General features: G+C 37.9%; 1 protein-coding gene across 2 annotated transcripts in view; it reads right to left on the bottom strand.

Annotated features, from left to right (window-relative positions):
- The window catches only part of DNAH14 (dynein axonemal heavy chain 14), a 394,303-nt gene that overhangs the window by 30,244 nt on the left and 350,270 nt on the right, over positions 1-13,789 (bottom strand). For both annotated transcript variants that reach the window (XM_061382365.1, XM_061382363.1), the window contains 2 exons: positions 10,367-10,469; positions 8,165-8,392 (listed from right to left, as the gene is read on the bottom strand). In XM_061382365.1, the coding sequence (XP_061238349.1) occupies positions 8,165-8,392; positions 10,367-10,469 (331 nt within the window). The remainder of the gene's footprint in view (positions 1-8,164; positions 8,393-10,366; positions 10,470-13,789) is intronic.

Below are 13,789 nucleotides of genomic sequence, written 5' to 3'. Positions count from 1 at the left end.
ACGAATTATCTTATTGCATTTACTAGAACTTTTAAGGCAATGTTGAATGACAATGGTGATAAAAAGCATCCATGTCTGATTCCTGGTTTTCTTTGAAACAATTTCAGTGTTTGGCTATTTAGAATAATATTTGCTTTAGGTTTTTGGTAGTCTTTTTCATATTTAAGCTGTTGCTTTGAATCCTATAAGAGTTCTTTTTAGGAATGGTACCTGGGTTCATAACAAAGACTTTTCTATATCTATTGATCTGATCATTTAAACTGAGATTATAGATTTTCAAATACTGAGCCATTTTTACATTCTTGGAATAAACCCCACTTGAGCACAGTATATCATTCTTTGCTTCATTGCTGAAACCTATTAAGTTTAATATATAATTTTTATATGAAGTCCTAAGTGAAATTAGCCTATAGTACTTTTCCAGAAGGCAATGGCAAGCCACTCCAGTACTCTTGCCTAGAAAATCCCATGGATGGAGGAGCCTGGTAGGCTGCAGTCCATGCGGTTGCTACAAGTCAGACCCGACTGAGTGACTTCACTTTCACTTTTCACTTTCACACAATGGAGAAGGCCATGGCAACCCACTCCAGTGTTCTTGCCTGGAGAATCCCAGGGACGGGGGAGCCTGGTGGGCTGCCGTCTATGGGGTCGCACAGAGTCGGACACGACTGAAGTGACTCAGCAGCAGCAGCAGCAGCAGGTATTCATATTAAAATTATGTTGATTTCATAGAATGAATTGGGGAGATTGCCATCTTTTTCTAAGTTTTGGAATAGTTTAAATAATATTAATACATCTGTTTTTTAAAATTCAGAGTGAAATAAGTTGTAAAACCATTTCATTCTGGTATTATTTGCAATTTCTTATGGCCATTGGTCTAGTCAACATTTCCATTTCTTTTTTTTATTTTATTTTATTTTTTAACTTAATGATAATGTATTGGTTTTGCCATATATCAAAATGAGTCAATTTAGAAAGTTCATATTTTTCTGGGAAATCATTGGTTTCATCTAGATTTCCAAACTTTATTAGTCTCATCAAAAACCAATTTTACAATTTATTTTTCCTTTCTACATTTTGTGTTATTTCATTAATATTAAAAATTATATTTAATTTTTATTTTTTCTAATTTCTTAAGATGAATATTTATTTCTTGTACTCTTCTTTAATAATGAATATTTGAGTTAGTTTTTTTTTTCTGAGCATAGCTTTTGTCTCTCACATTATTTTTGATATGGTGGTGTTATTCGCTCAGTCGTGTCTGACTCTTTGCAACCCCATAGACTGTAGCCTGCAAGGCCCCTCTGTCCATAGAATTCTCCAGGCAAGAATACTGGAGTGGGTTGCCGTTTCCTTCTCCAGGGAATCTTCCTGACCCAGGGATTGAACCTGGGTCTCCTGCATTGCAAGCAGATTCTTTACCATCTGAGCCACCAGGGAAGCCCCCACATTTTTGGCTGTACCCCACAGCATATGGGATCTTATTTCCTGGGCCAGGGATCAAACCCTCACTCCCTGAATTGGAAGGCAGAGTCTTAACCACTGGACCACAAGGGAAGCACCATTTCTTTTTTTTTTTTTTTTTGGTATAAAGTAGTATAATTTCTATTATGTTTGAGATATTTTATGACTTTTCTTTAATATTCTCTTTATCTTCCCTTTTAATATTCTTATCTAGAGCTGTGTTTCTTATTTTACAACTTGTTAAGATTTCTTGGATCAAATGTTTATAGTTTATTAGATTATGACTGGAGAATGTGACCCATAAAATCATTAAATATTTTTCTTTGTGGCCATGTTTACGATTAAGTTTTCTAACAGTTCCTTAGCTGTATGAAAAAATATGAACTGTCTTTTGGAAAGATGTTAGGTTCTATCTACATCTGTTAATCAAGTTTGTCAATTGTACTATTTTCTATCTTATTTTTGCTTATTAGATCTAATTGTGAGTTTTTTTGAAATTTTCACAATAATCACATATGCATATACATTTATATAATGCATATGTACAGATACACGTGTCTATATAGACATACATGTATGTGTATATGTGCTGCTGCTGCTAAGTCGCTTCAGTTGTGTCCAACTCTGTGCGACCCCATAGACGGCAGCCCACCAGGCTCCCCCATCCCTGGGATCCTCCAGGCAAAAACACTGGAGTGGGTTGCCATTTCCTTCTCCAATGCATGAAAGTGAAAAGTGAAAGTGAAGTCGCTCAGTCGTGTCCAACTCCTAGCGACCCCATGGACTGCAGCCCACCAGGCTCCTCCATCCATGGGATTTTCCAGGCAAGAGTACTGGGGTGGGGTGCCATTGCCTTCAGTGTACCAGTTGTGATAAATAAAGACACCACATAATGAAATAGCTGAGAGCACAAACTCTGAAGCTAGACCACCTGTGACCGAGTCGAGCCTGTTCTGCTCACTCATTAGGCAAATTGCCAAACCTCTCTGAACTTCAACTGGAAACTAAGGATCATACTACCTTGTTTTTAGGAATGTTGTAAGATTTCAGTTAATTCATAAAGTACTTAAAACCATGTCTGAGAGAAAGCACTGTAAAAGTTAGATTTTCATGACTGCTATATCTTCATAAACTGTTTCTCTCTCTACTACTTGGTGCTTTTTCAGCTTAAAATCCATCTTGACTGATATTAATGTTACCATTCCTGTTTTTTGCTGTTTTTATTTTCTTGGTAGTTTCAAGCTTTTTCATTGATGTAAGGGTTTTTCATATAAACTCTGTAAAATTGAGTTTTGTTTTGTAACCCTGGTAATAATTTTGCTTCTTTAATGAAAGATTGCAATCCATTTACATTTAATGTAAAAACTGATATTCCCTTTGTATTACTTTACATTATTAGTTTACTTTGTTGTTTCTCTCCCTCCCTCATTTTAATAGGTTGATCAAATTGTTATTTATTTGCCTTTGATCTTCATTAATTTAAACATTATACCATTTCCATTACAGGTTACCTTTCCTTTCCTTGAATTCATATTAAAATAACATTCCTTTATTCAAATGAAGAGAAGTCAATTATTTTCCTACCAAAGTTTTCCATTTCCCTATTTTTTCCTCTGCATTCTCTAATGTTAAAGCTAGCAATAAGGTGAAACATTTAGAAAACTTATACTTCCTTCCTCTCGTCTTTTCTTTCCTCACATAAACTCTTTGGAAGTTTTTCACTCTCCTCCTTCACTCTTCATATACACGCTTCCCTCCACTCCAACTCCTAGGCTTTATTGAGATACCTTAGTATTCTTACTACAGTTTAGTACTCTATAAAGTTTAGTAAACTATAGTTTAGTACTCTTACTAAAACTCAGCTTAAAACTATTAAGGGAATTTTTCTTGTATGACTCTTCCTCTTAAATAATCTATATTTAGCACTTAGACTACTCACCCTCAATTGTTTATTATTATCTATTTAGATTTAATAATTTACTGTAAGTTTTAACAATATACTGTTCACCACAGTTTCAATTTCTTTTCATTTTCCTTTATTTTGGGGCTCTGTTCTGATATATTTGTACATAGGGTAGATCTTAAGCATTTTCCACAGATAGAGAACACGAGTTATGTATTATCTAAATCCTTGCATATATGCAAATATCTTTCTTTACTTTGACAGAGTGAATGATATTTTGGCTGGAAATAAGATTCTTGGCATGCAGTCTTAATCTCCCAGATTCTCTAGATGTTATTCCACTTTATTCTAGCTAGTGATGGTAGATGACAAGTGTCATCACTGTTCTTTTATAACTTGTCTTTGAAGCTTGGAGTTCAGGAATTTTCTAGCTTATGTCCAAATATGTCTTTATGACAACTCTGCCTGAATTAGGAAGGATTTTCAATCTGTAAACTCAAATCTTTCATCAGTTCAGAGACAATAAAACAGCTTTTTTCTTCTTTTTTTTTCTCTCTATTCAGTTTTCTCCTCAGGAATTCATATCATTTGAATATTTTTAGGTGTTTCCTTTAAATGCCTTCTTCATTTGTGCCTTATGATTTCCATCTTATTGTAACTTTCTTCCTATGCTCTGAGTTATTCCTTCTATTTGTTTTTTCTAGCCATTAACTCAAGTCCCAACCATGACCATTTTTTCCTTCATCTCCCTCTAACCATCTAACTCTTTTTTTAAGTTCAAGAATCACGGTGTGTGTATACAACTTCAATTAGTTGAGAGCACATGGAGCCTATGTACTAATTAACGCCTCTTTCCACATGTGTGTAAATGAATCATGCCGAAACACAGTGACACTGATCCTCTTTTAGGGATAATACATAATTGTTGGGGATCATAAATTGATCATATTTACAATCATAAATTGAGCTAATGACACAAATAAAAATTCAAAAATTTGAAAAAAAGGCAAAAGGACGACCATATATCTTTTCAATGTCATACTGGAACATTGTTTAACATGCTCACTCAAGGATTAGCAAATACTTCAGGAGTATCTGCTTTTGTTTTGATTTACTATTTCCTATTTCCACTTTACAACTCTGGACAAGTACAGGCTAACTTATAGGAAACTGTTGGCCCTGTATCTGTTTCTTTCTGATAATGATGCAAATGAAATTTTGTCTTGTAGAAATACAAATGGTTTCTGGCTCCTAAAGAAAATTACAACCCCAAGGTTACAATTTTATTGCCTGTATGGCATTTGGCAGTTTTATATCTAATTTGATAATCATATTTCATTATAATTGTTTAAATAATTCTAAATATTTCTGTTATCCTATACTTTTAAAAGGAGCCTGGTGGCACAGTGGTAAAGAGTTTGTCTGCAATGCAGGAGACATGCGGGTTTGATCCTTGGGTCAGCAAGATCCTCTGGAGAAGGAAATGGCAACCCATTCTAGTATGCTTGCCTGGAGAATTTCATGGACAGAGGAGCCTGGTGGGCCACAGTCCTTTTCCAACTTGCAAGAGTTGGACACGGCTTAGCAATTAGACAACAAATACTTTTAAAAATCAGTTTTACCATCCTGCTGATTCTTTTATCAATGAGTTAAAAATTCTTTGATATGTGCTCATGGAACAAAAAATCATGTGTGTAAAATGTGTATGTACTTTTGTATCCTTACGGGCTCTTATAATTTTCTGTTCTATTTCCTGTGTTCTTTCTCTCTTTGGCTACTGGATCTTGTTTGATATGTTATTTTTCTTGGTCTTGTCATTGTGGCTCAGGTCCAGACTTTGGGGAGCTTAAAGTGGTGGTAGTCCTACATGTGGTGGAAACTATATTGACGTTTAGTCCTATGGGCTGGCAGATAGCATCAGTCAGTTGTCAGTCCACTGAGGAAACTCTCCAAGTTGCCTGACAGGGAGCTGACTGGGCCTGAAACTCCTCCCCTAGTGGGAGGAGCTGAGTCCAAACTCAACTTCCCACTGAACCAGAAGTTTCCACGTAATGAGAGGGGCTGTACAGCAATCCAATTTCCCACAGTTTCAAGGTGCTAGCATTTGGCGTTTCTAGACAACTACTTGAATATCAGGTACCCAGACTCAGATATCCTGGCACGCAGGCAGTCTGTTTCTTTGCCACTGGGAAGAATGCTCTCACACTCGCCACATGAAAGGGGAGGACAAAGGAGGGGAAGGCTGCTTCTTTTGGAGAGCGGTGCCACCATGTACGGAGAAGGCAATGGCACCCCACTCCAGTACTCTTGCCTGGAAAATCCCATAGATGGAGGAGCCTGGTAGGCTGCAGTCCATGGGATCGCGAAGAGTCGGACAAGATTGAGTGACTTGACTTGCACTTTCATGCATTGGAGAAGGAAATGGCAACCCACTCCAGTGTTCTTGGCTAGAGAATCCCAGGGACAGGAGAGCCTGGTGGGCTGCCGTCTATGGGGTCGCACAGAGTCAGATACTACTGAAGTGACTTAGCAGCAGCAGCCACCATGTAACCAGCTGCTTCTGTTTAAGCAAGCCTCTCTGCCAAATGCCAAAAGGACAGCAGCAACCCGTAAATTCCAGCCTGAGCCAAGTAAAGCTGCTGCCTTTCACCCCACGCTCTTTGCATGACCCTGCCAACACCTGGCCCTCCGCAGTCCTACCATTTGTTTCCCTTGCAGATGGTTTAGTGTATATTAAACCATCTGTGTATATTTATACTGAAATAAATATATACTCTAAATATGTGTGCAGAAGTGAGATCACACTATACATGTTCTGTTATAACCCAATTTTGGCAATCAATCTTATAAATGTGACTATCTTCGTCTATATCAATAGTAACAGGAATTCTTTAAAGGCTTTCAAAATATATTATCAAATTGTCTTCTGGAAAGTTACTAACAATTAAATTAGCTGTATGAGATAGTGCCTGCTTCTCTACATTTTTGTTTGTTTATTTTAGCCACCGTGGTACTGAAAGGTGGTATCTTATTGTGGTTTTAATAAATATTCCCCTAATTGTTGTATTTGGCAGTGTTCTCCAGAGAAACTGAACCAAATAGGATGTATGGGGAATCAAGGCAGTGTATGGAGGTTCCCCAAAAAACTAAAAGGAGAGTTGCCATATGACCCAGAAATCCCATTCCTAGGCATATATCTCAACAAAACTATTATTTGAAAAAATATACACATCCCAACATTCATAGCAGTGCTATTTATAAATAGACAAGACATGGAAACAACCTAAATAGCCATTGACAGATGAATGGAGTATTACTCAGCCATAAAAAAGGAGGAAAAAAATGCCATTTGAAGCAACATGGATGGACCTAGAGATTATCATACTAAGCAAAGTAAGTTAGAAACACAAATACCATATGATCTCACTTATGTGTGGACTCTAGCTGCTGCTGCTGCTAAGTCGTGCCAGTCGTGTCAGACTCTGTGGGACCCCATAGACGGCAGCCTACCAGCTCCCCTGTCCCTGGGATTCTCCAGGCAAGAACACTGGAGTGGGTTGCCAGTGCCTTCTCCAGTGGAATCTAGACTATGACACAAATGAACAGACTCACAGAAACAAAGAACAGGCTTGTGGATGCCAAATAGGGGAAGCAGTAGAGAGCTGGATTGGGAGTTCAGAACTAGCAGATACAAACTATTATATATATAGAATGGATAAGCAATAAAGCCCTACTACATAGCTCAGGGAACTATATTCAATATCTGGTGATAAGCCACATGGGAGAGAATATGAAAAAGAGAATCACTGTGCCTATATACCAGAAACTAACACAACACTGTAAATTAAGAAAAATAGTTTGCAATATTAAACACAAATAAAGGGTTCTATATAAAGAATAGTGAAGACTCTTCAGCTAAAATTTCCCTCCTACAATGGGTCAATGTAATTTTTCTTGCTTTAAATGAATAAGTAGAAACAACAAACACTTTTGTGGTGATTTTTATGTGTCAGGCACTGTTTTAAGTGCTTTACAATTCATACTGTATTGACTAGTCTGTTCTTATTTTTCTTAAAAAAATTTTATTTTCTTATTTGGCTGTGACAGATCTTAGTTGCAGCATGTGGGATCTGGTTCCCTGACCAGGATTGAACCCCAGCCCCCTGCCTGGAAGTACAGAATTAAGCCACCGGACCACCAGGGAAGTCCCTAGTCTGCCTCTTACAATGCCCTTTGGCAGAGGTACTTTTTTGGCCGAGGAAACTAAGACCCAGAGAGGTTAGTAAGCTTGCCAAATAACTTGTAAATCCTGTACAGCTATAAGCAGAGGAGCTCTGATTTGATTCCTGAAAAGAGGGCTTCCAGGTCCCCGCTTTTAAATGTCAGCCCTCATCGCCTAGTTACAGAGTTTGTTACTTTAGTACCATGAAAAACATTTAGTATTTGTGTAGATACACTAGGCTTTTTTTATCTTATCACTACTTGCTGCTGCTAAGTCGCTTCAGTCGTGTCCGACTCTGTGTGACTCCATAGACGGCAGCCCACCAGGCTACCCTGTCCCTGGGATTCTCCAGGCAAGAACACTGGAGTGTGTTGCCATTTCCTTCTCCAATGGGTGAAAGTGAAAAGTGAAAGTGAAGTCGCTCAGTCATGTCTGACTCTTAGCGACCCCATGGACTACAGCCTACCAGGCTCCTCTGTCCATGGGATTTTCCAGGCAAGAGTACTGGAGTGGGGTGCCATTGCCTTCTCCATATCACTACTTATTTGGTGTTATATACAAAATACCAGACTTACCTCCAAGTCTGAAGAACTAAATGCATATGCAATATTCCAGCCCAATATTCCATAAATTTTTCTTTCATTGATCAGAGCATTGAAGAAACACAAGCTGAATAAAATTTTTTTCCACCATGGTCCATAGTCAGGTTTTTCAAATAACTCTTCTGTTATCTCTCCACTCCCACTGTATCCAAATGTCTGAAGTAAATTATTTTTCAGTCCCTGGGGATTTTCCACTGCAATCTTTAAAACAGATGTGAGTAAAAACAACTTGCGAGGACAGACACAGGCATTAGGACTGGTGGGGGGTGGGGGACTCTTACTTACATAGAGAACTAGCTAAGACTATATCTGATAACAGAACTTGCTAAGACTATAACTCTTTTTAAGATTCAGTACCAAATAAAAAATCTTGTGTTATTCTTGTCCCATTTGAAAACTTCTGTAAAGGGACTGTATCAGATTTCCAATTGTTCCAATTCGTACTTTAAAATGAGAAGTACAGCAATGTTATTAAAAGCACTCCTGTTTGCTCAGCAAGCCCAGCTTTTTAGAAAGTTGAAAGTGAAGAATTCCTATATTCTAAATGCTTGATGGAAGCTAAGTGGCTGTAACAGAATCAGGGCTGTATGGCCTCGGCAAGGCAGCAGAGAGAAGGGGCATCACATATAGTACACAGAGAACTTGTGGAACCAACAAAAGTATCTAATCATCAGTGATATGGAAAAAGAGGACAAATAACTTGGTGTGTTACTAAAGTGCTCTGTTTTCATTGAAAATTGATTGATTTCTTACCTAGGAAAATTGAAATGAGGAGGTACAGGAGGTGAAGTGGAAAGAGAATTACTTGGAGGGCTTTTTTTTAAAGAGCATGACTGTAAGTCTAAAACTGAAAGGTCTGAAAATGTTTCTTTGCTTGCACAGTTTTCATAGACATACACACATAGACATATATATGTGTATGTGTATTTCAATTATATGGATACGTATGTAGGATACGTATAAATATGTGTAGATAAGTACTATGATATATGTGTGTGTGTGTGTACATAAACATGAAATTTCTTTTAAAATTGAATTTATTTAATTAATTTTCACTGGAGTATAGTTAATTTACAAGGTTGTTTGTTTTCTGTACAGCAAAGTGAATCAGTTATATATACATATATTCACACTTTTTAAGATTCTTTTCCCATATAGGTCACCACAAAGCATTGAGTAGAGTTTCCTGTGGAACGTGAGATTTCTGAGTTAAGGATCAGACTGACTGATTTATTCACAGAGCACTTAAAATGTTCCTTGAAGTTTTACCTCTGTCGCCACCTTTCATATCCCCCTCTCCTGGATGAAGATAAAATGCTGTCTTGAGTCTCAGACAAAAAGCTGCAGATTTCTCCAATCCATGTCCCACCTTCTCCAGGAGTAGGGAAGCTGGGAAGTGCCTCAGTACTGTGGGCTTGGGTAAATACACCCAGGGATCAGGGAAGAGCTGGGGGTCAGTGTGACAGAGAGAAGTTTCTTTGTTTCCCAAGAGTAAACTTGATTTATTCTCAGGCTGGATTGGGACTCTATCAGGAAACTGCCCATCCACCCCATTTCCTCTGTCTTCACACTAATTGTTAAACTCGGAAGTGTGCATGTGTTTGCATATCTGGGCATGCGTTCTGCCTGTGCCATGGTCAGTCTTCTTTGTTATTAGGACTCCATCTTTTGGTCAACTGGACACTTGTTTAACAGAATTGATGCAACTCTTAGTATTTATTTAAACTTAATGGTGGATATGAGTAGAAGTCACAAATAATTTTTAAATAGGACTTTTTAGTCAATAGTTTCAACCTGCTTTTTGCCAGATCCTTTTCAGAGAATTAATAACAAATTGTGAAAGAGTTAGGGGGGACCAGAGACAGGAAAAAGCTAGAGAAGCAAAAGGCAAGGAAGGACCCAAATTCTTTACTCTCTCTTCTGGTTTATGGGAGTTGGAAGTTTAAGCATCCTTGTTTGAGAAAACAAACATTTAAACTGTCCAATCCCTTGAAAGCAGGGATCTTGTTTATACTTTTGCATCCTTCTGGTCCACAATGTTAGGCTGAGCACAGGAAAGATTTAGCATACTAGAATTAGCACTCTCTTCTTAATTCAGAATCATGAATACAAGATAATTTACATTCAAACGGTGCTTCAGAGTCAATACTAGTATCTCTTATACATTGCCCTTACCTTTAAACTCTTTTGAAGGATAGGAATTGGGAAAGAACTGTCTGATTTTGAGCTTAACCATAGCCTGAACTTAGGCTCTATTGTCACATCTGGACTATTAAATCTGTAAAAAGAAAACATTTATAAATATTTTAATGTGAAAAATTTTAATGAAATCAATATGTTCTAAGAATCATAGTTGTTTTAATGTTAAAATGGCCTTAGAAAATCACTTTAATAACTAACCATAAGAACTTCTATATGAAAAGGATTCCAAAATGGCGGTGGTTAAAAGACAAGGAAGGTCAAAGGAAGGTCTGAGGACCAGAGTGAAGACTTCAGGCAGAACAAACAGCACTCCTGGCTAAGCCCAATTTGCATGGGGGAGGCCCAGGTGGAGGAAAAAACATATAAAAGGAGGAGCCAAAGCGCTTTCTCACGGACTCTCTCTCCCGCGTGCGTGCGCTCTTTCTCTCTCTCTCTCTCTCTAAATAAAATACAGCTGTAACACTGATTTGCCTAAGAGGTATAACATGATTTGTCCAAGACCCTAGAGCTGTGACGCGCTGAGGGCTTTAATGTCCGTTGCTCCAAATCTTTGTTGTGACGAGACAAAGAACCGAGGAACATACACTCGCGTGACAGTAAGATCCATTAATTCCCATTTTGAAAAGGTAGTCTTCCCTCACTTAGGTACAAAAATGATCTAGGTTCATTGCAAAAAACTTGGAAAAAATGACAAATTAAGAACAAAATAAAAACCAGAGTTACATTGGTCAAATCTGGCACAACTGAACATCATAATAAACATTCACAGTAACAGATTATAATCCACTAAATAAAATAGAAATCCGTGAGTCCATGCTGATGTAAGTAAACAAATGAATAAATAAATAGGGAAGAGAAAATCTCCTAATAGTAGAATTTAATTTAAAATTTACAAGAAATTATGGCGTTAGAAAGTTACCATTTGGCAAATAGTCTACTAATTATGCACCTGAAAATTATCAATGGAAGTTAATAGTAGTAGGGAAAAGTTTGAGATGCGTCTCTACAGTTGGTAGATACCACTTTAATTAAATAATCAAAATGAGAAATGTCACCAGTAGTGGGAACAGTGTGGTATTTCAGGAATACCACAGAAGTGTTGTTGAATTTTTCTTTGTACATCAGTTACTTCTTGCTATGATGTACAAAGAAAGATTCAATAACACTTCTGTGGTATTCCTGCAATACTGTATAAAGTAACTCTAACCATGAGAAAATAGCAGACAAACCCAAACTGATGGACATTTTACCGAATGACTGGCTTGTACTTTTCAGAAAATGTCCAAGTTGTAGAAGACAAAAACATACTAAGGAACTATTCTAGAACAAAGGAGAATTAAGAGACATGACAATTGAATGCAGTGTGAAATCCTGAATTGGAATCTGGACCTAACATTTTTCTCCTTTTGCAATAAAAGATATTATTGGGATAACAGGCTAGATATGACTAAGTTCTATTGATTAGATAATCAGGTAAAGAATCTGCCTGCAATGCATGAGACCTAGGTTTGATCCCTGGGTCAAGAAGATCCCCTGGAGAAGGGAATGGCTACCCACTCCAGTATTCTTGCTTGGATAGTTTTATGGACAGAGGACCTCAAGAAGACTTGAGGTCCTCAGTCCATGGGGTAACAGAGAGTCAGACTCAACTGAGCGACTAACACAGACACAGACACACACTACAGTACTTGGAGGTCAAATGGCATTGTGTCTGCCTGGACACTGAACTTAACTTTCAAAGGATTTAAAAAATGTCATACACACATACACACATATGTACATACAAAGAAATGATAGGGTAAACGAGGAAAAGAGGTTAACAGTAGAGGAGAGTTTTTGGATCATTCTTGCATTGAAGGAGGAAACAGACAGAGCTGGACTCCATCTTAGGCCAGGCTGCGAACATTAGGCTACACGCATGGTACCCTCCCAATGGACTCTGAACTTTGTGCCTGGCGTCTATAGAAATGGCATACCAATGGAAAACCAGACCCCCCGGATAAAAGAGCCTCAGGACTTGTACTTGGACTCTCTGTTGCATAAAGAATATGCTAATTATCTCTGTAAGAGAACAAAGTGGTAAATTTCATTATGTTTACTGGGATATGACCACAGGCCTATTGATAAATATCCACTGTTTATCTAGTCTTTTGACACATGAATCATGGATTAACTTTGACTGTATCTCTCTTTTACCTTGTCTGGACTAGTTTCAAGGAATTTGGGGAGGTGGGTTTGAGCAAGTACACTTAGGATATATAAGGTTTTCACAAAAACTGGTCGGGGTCCTTGGCTAAGAGGAGACTCTGCCTTGGGCCCGCCGGTGTAATAAACTGCACTCCACTATCTGCATTGTCCTTCTGAGTGAGTTTGTTTCCTGGAACGTGTGGCTACAGCAGCATTTTTTCTGCAAGTCTGAAATTATTTTAATTTAAAAAACAAACCAAGGGACTTTCCTGGTGGTTCAGTGGCTAAGACTCCACACTCCCAACATAGGGGGCCCAGGTTCGATTCTTGTGGTTGGGGAACTAGATCCGGGATGCTGCAACTAAGAGTCCACATGCCAAAGTGAAGATCCCACATGCCCCAACTAAGACCCAGTGCAGCCAAAGTAAATAAATAAGTATTAAAAAAAACCCCAAAACAACAAAAGCAAAAATACACCAAACAAAACAGAGAAATAAAATCTGAACTTTGATGAAGTAAGTACTATATTTTTCATTTTTTTCCCTCTCTGATTCTCTATTTCATTTTTAAAATAAAAATATGATATATGCTATACATACATGTACTGTACAGGCTACAATTTTTAGCCTTCTATTTTTCCTCCTGGCAATATATTGTGAACATATTCCTTTAATTCCTAAATTTAAGAAAACTTTTTCACATTTTCCTCTCTCTGTGTGGGCTGCTAGGGTACTAGTAATAAATATTTAAAGGCTTGATTTGATAAAGAAGTATTAATTTCCCTTGATCATCCTCTGGTTATATCAGTATCAGTTCAGTCACTCAGTCATGTTGGACTTTTTCCAAGCCCATGGACTGCAGCATGCTAAGCTTCCCTGTCCATCACCAAGTCCTGGAGCTTGCTCAAACACATGTCTATAGAGATGGTGATACCATCCAATCATCTCATCTTCTGTCGTCCCCTTCTCCTCCTACCTTCGCTCTTTCCCAGCATCAGGATCTTTTCCCATGAGTCAGTTCTTCACACCAGGTGGCCAGAGTATTGGAGCTTCAGCATCAGTTCTTCCAATGAATATTCAGGACTGATTTCCTTTAGGATGGACTGGTTGGATCTCCTTGCAGTCCAAGGGACTCTCAAGAGTCTTCTCTAACATCACAGTTTGAAAGCATCAATTCTTTAGCACTCAGCCTTCCTTATAGTCCAACTCT

This window comes from Bos javanicus, chromosome 16 (assembly GCF_032452875.1).
Source record: "Bos javanicus breed banteng chromosome 16, ARS-OSU_banteng_1.0, whole genome shotgun sequence".
Taxonomy (NCBI): domain Eukaryota; kingdom Metazoa; phylum Chordata; class Mammalia; order Artiodactyla; family Bovidae; genus Bos; species Bos javanicus.
Note: the sequence above shows the minus strand (reverse complement) of the source record. Positions and strands in the feature narration are given on the sequence as shown.